Source organism: Marmota flaviventris, chromosome 8, assembly GCF_047511675.1.
Source record: "Marmota flaviventris isolate mMarFla1 chromosome 8, mMarFla1.hap1, whole genome shotgun sequence".
Taxonomy (NCBI): domain Eukaryota; kingdom Metazoa; phylum Chordata; class Mammalia; order Rodentia; family Sciuridae; genus Marmota; species Marmota flaviventris.
In genome coordinates, this window is record NC_092505.1 from 123,618,262 (window position 1) to 123,622,123 (window position 3,862).

The 3,862-nt window shown below is 42.3% G+C and overlaps 1 protein-coding gene across 1 annotated transcript; it reads left to right on the plus strand.

The window, feature by feature from the left end:
• Positions 1 to 242: 242 nt before the first annotated feature.
• LOC139706678 (proline-rich protein 23B-like) lies at positions 243 to 1,082 on the plus strand. The gene has a single exon (XM_071614933.1). The coding sequence runs from the start codon at positions 243 to 245 to the stop codon at positions 1,080 to 1,082; it is 840 nt and encodes a 279-aa protein (XP_071471034.1).
• The last annotated feature ends 2,780 nt before the right edge of the window (positions 1,083 to 3,862 follow it).

Genomic DNA, 3,862 nt, shown 5'->3' on the forward strand with positions numbered 1-3,862 from the left:
AGGCAATATAATTGACCCTCCAGGGCGCATCCGGGTCAGTGCAAAGGAGCAAGGTTCCAAAGTGGGACGCCAAGCACAGCAGCGGGCGCAGATCCACAGAAGCCAGGACTGCGGCCCACGCGAAAGTTTAGCGCACCTCACCTATCCTCCGGACCTGACTGTCACCGCGCGCAGCACCGCGCCGCCTGCGCCCCGCACTCACTTTGCTCCGAAACGGGAGCATCCACCACAGCGCCCTCGACATGGTGGGCATGCGGCCACGCAGCCCCAGCGACTGCCCTGCGCCCTGCGGGGGACCACAGCCTGGAGGACCCGGCCCTGCCAAACGCCCTCGACTAGACGACCCTGCAGATCCCCTGGCGGCACCCACCCTGCAAGACTCCGCAGGACCACAGCCTGGAGGACCTGGCCTTGCCAAGCGCCACCGACTAGACGACCCTGCAGAACCCGCAGAGGCCCCGGCGGCACCCACCCTGCAAGACTCCGCTGGAGCAGCCAACGCCACCGCGCTCACCTCCGTGGTGGTTCTGGCCACGGGCTGCGCCTTACACGTACCCCTAGACGACGTCGACCTGGTACTAGAGCCTGCGCCTTCCTCGGTCCTGCAAGTGAATCTCCAAGGACACAACCTCATTCTGATCCCTCAGGGCCTCCTGCGCGCCACCTACCAACGCCCAGGAGGCCAGGGAGACTGTCCTGAAGACCCGGAACTGGGCGCCTTCCTGAGACCCCTCAGTGAGAACATGGTCGTAGAGCAGAAATTCTTCTGCGAATTTACCCCAGAGATCGTCAGAAAAATAGAGGCCTTTGAGGAAGATGTGGTGGAGGAAGAGTACGTGGAGCCATGGATGGGCCCTCCAGCCAGCCCTCAGGGGCCCATCCCATATCTCGGTGCTTGTGCCCCCAGCCCTAGTCCAGTGAGGCGCTCTTCTAATCCCGCCTACGACGTGGATTTCCACCTTATGAGGCCCTTCCCCACCTCACCGCTGCAACCTCTACCTCCCTCTCCAAGTTCAAGTCCCCAGGCGCGTCCACAGCGCTCTCCAGGACCTAGGAACAAAGCCTGCAGACGTCTGTTCTAGGAAGAAAGGAACTTCTCCCCACCCCACCACCGGACCCAACTCCTGGACACTCTCCTGGGGGGCCTGCTGGATCCCAAGAGCCCCTCAATAGTCAGCAATTCTGTGCTGACAATTGTTTTTTCTGTACCCGATTGTAAGGAAATAAGGATATCATGAAGAGAAGACAGATTCCACATTTCAACTTGGAAATGGAAAATCTTCAGGGAAACCAAAAACTGTGTTTTCAGATTTTGGGGACTTCTTCACAGGATCATTCTCTAAACACAAACACACACCATTTCCCTGCATTTTATATACATTTCCCTGCATTTTGTTTTCTCTCAAAATGCACTTTTTAACTCATATCACCACTCCCCTGTTTTTCCCCCAAACCAAGAAATCACTGGATTTCTTATGCTGTGAGTTTCCTTCTGTGTTTTCCCATGGATTTATGAAGACATTCAGCCATAGCATGTCTAGTTCTTCATTTTTCCACCTGCTGCCCCAGTGAACTACCAAATAGTATGATGGTTGCTACATCTGATTGTATGGTGTTTGTTCTCAGCAGTCTCTTAACCTGTTAAAGAAATTCTCTTCCAATCTTACTTCGTAATGTAAATGAGATTTATGTTTAATTTTATCAGATGTTGTCAGCATGCATTGGAATATATTTTTTAAATATGTTCATCCGGTGATTTAAGACTGATGGAAATGTTTGCTTTACTGCTATTCCACAGTGTTTTCTACCATTTAAATTGTACCCTGATTTTTTTCTAAGGTAAATAAAACTTGTAACCTTTGAAATGTTAATTTATTACCATGTTTGCTTCATTTCTATAAAGTAAAATATTACAAAACTGAAGTCAAAGGGTCATTTCATTTCAAAACATCAGTAACTATTCAGATTGACCACCGAACCTTACTAATTATTATTTTTAATTTTTAGTTCTGGCTGAAGAGAATACCTTTATTTTATTTATTCATCTATTTTTTTATGTGTTGCTGAGGACTGAACCCAGTGCCTCCATGGACTAGGCAAGGGTTCTTTGCTGAGCTACAACTCCAACCCCACATTACCAATTCTTTCCTACCTTTATATTCTTAACATTCTACTCATTCAGTCTAGCCTCAATTTTCATCTAGCTGAAGAAGATCCTTTAATAGTTATTTCCAGCATGTCCTATGTGTGGTAAACTATCTTGGTTCTATAAGTTTGAACATGGTTTTGCATGATAAACTCTCTTAGTATTGTATGCCTGAAAAGGCCATTATTACTCATGTATGAACATTTGAATTTGGTGTCAACATACCTTATATATAATCAGAGATATGATAAATTATTGTATAGTGGTGGATTAAGGATTGTAATGCAAAATAAATTTTAAAAAGAAAAATGCCATTATTACATATTCATTCTTAAAAATAAAATGTTATATAACTGCTTGAACAATATTCGCCTATTGCCATTTTTGTGGTTGCAAGATAAAAAGTCTGCCAATCAAGTTGTTATTCCTTTATATGTGACTTTTCTACTCATCGTAGTATATTTTTAAATTGTCTTATTTTACTTTTTGTGTTCCTTGATTTTTAAATGTTTTTATTATTGCATTATAGTTATACATAAGAGTGGGGTTCATTTTTGACACTCATACATGCATAGAATATAATTGGTTCCATTTTAATACCCAGTACTTCCACTTTCCCTTCCCTCCTCTGTCCCCTGTTCCTCTTCCTCTCTACTAGTCTTCCTTCTATTTATTTTTAGCTTTTTTAATCAGTTGCTTTATAGATAATACATAATTATAGAATGCACTATGACATATTCACATATGTACATAGCATAATATGATCAATTTCATTCCACAGTTCCACCCTTTTCCCATCCCTCATCCTTCTCCCTCAATTCCCTTCTTCCATTCCATGGATGTCCCAAAGGAAAAAATTAAGACCATGAGTAAAGAGCTTACAGAATGAGAAAATCTTTACCACTACTCTTCTGACAGGGAATTAATACTTAGAATATATTAAGAACTCAAAAAGCTTAATCCCCCCAAAAAAAATCAAAAAATAACCAATCAATAAGTGGGCAAAAGAATTAAACACACTTCTGAAAAGAATAAATACAAACAACTAACAAACATGAAAAAAAATGTTCAAAATGTTCAACATCCCTAGAAATCAGGGAAATGTACATCAAAACTACATTGAGATTTCATCTCCAATTAGAATGGCAATCATCAAGAATAAAAAAATAATAAATACTGGCAAGAATGTAGAGGAAGTAATACACTCAAACATTGTTAGTGGGACTACAAATTAGTAGAATCACTGTGTAAAGCAGTATGGAGACTTGAGTCTCAACAGGAACACAACCATCATATGACCCAACTACCCTTGATATTTATCCAAAAGACTAACATCAGCATACTATAGTGATATAGACACATCAGTGTTTATAGCAATGCAAGTCACAATAGCCAAGTTATGGAACCAGCCCAGGTGCCCATCAACAGAGGAGTGGAGAGAGAAAATATGGTGTGTATATATACACATTTTGTGTGTGTGTGTGTGTGTGTGTGTGTGTACAGGCATAAAGAAGAATGAAACTATGTTATTTGCTGGCAAATGGATGGAACTGGAGAACATCATGTAAGTTAAATAAACCAGAGTCAGAAAGTCAAAGATGAAATGTTTTCTCTCATATGCAGAAGCTAGAGAAAAATAAAGGGGGAGAGGGTGATCACATTTTAGTATTTTTAAAAATGTTTATTTGCCTTTCGTGTCCTACAGCATTCCTGCAC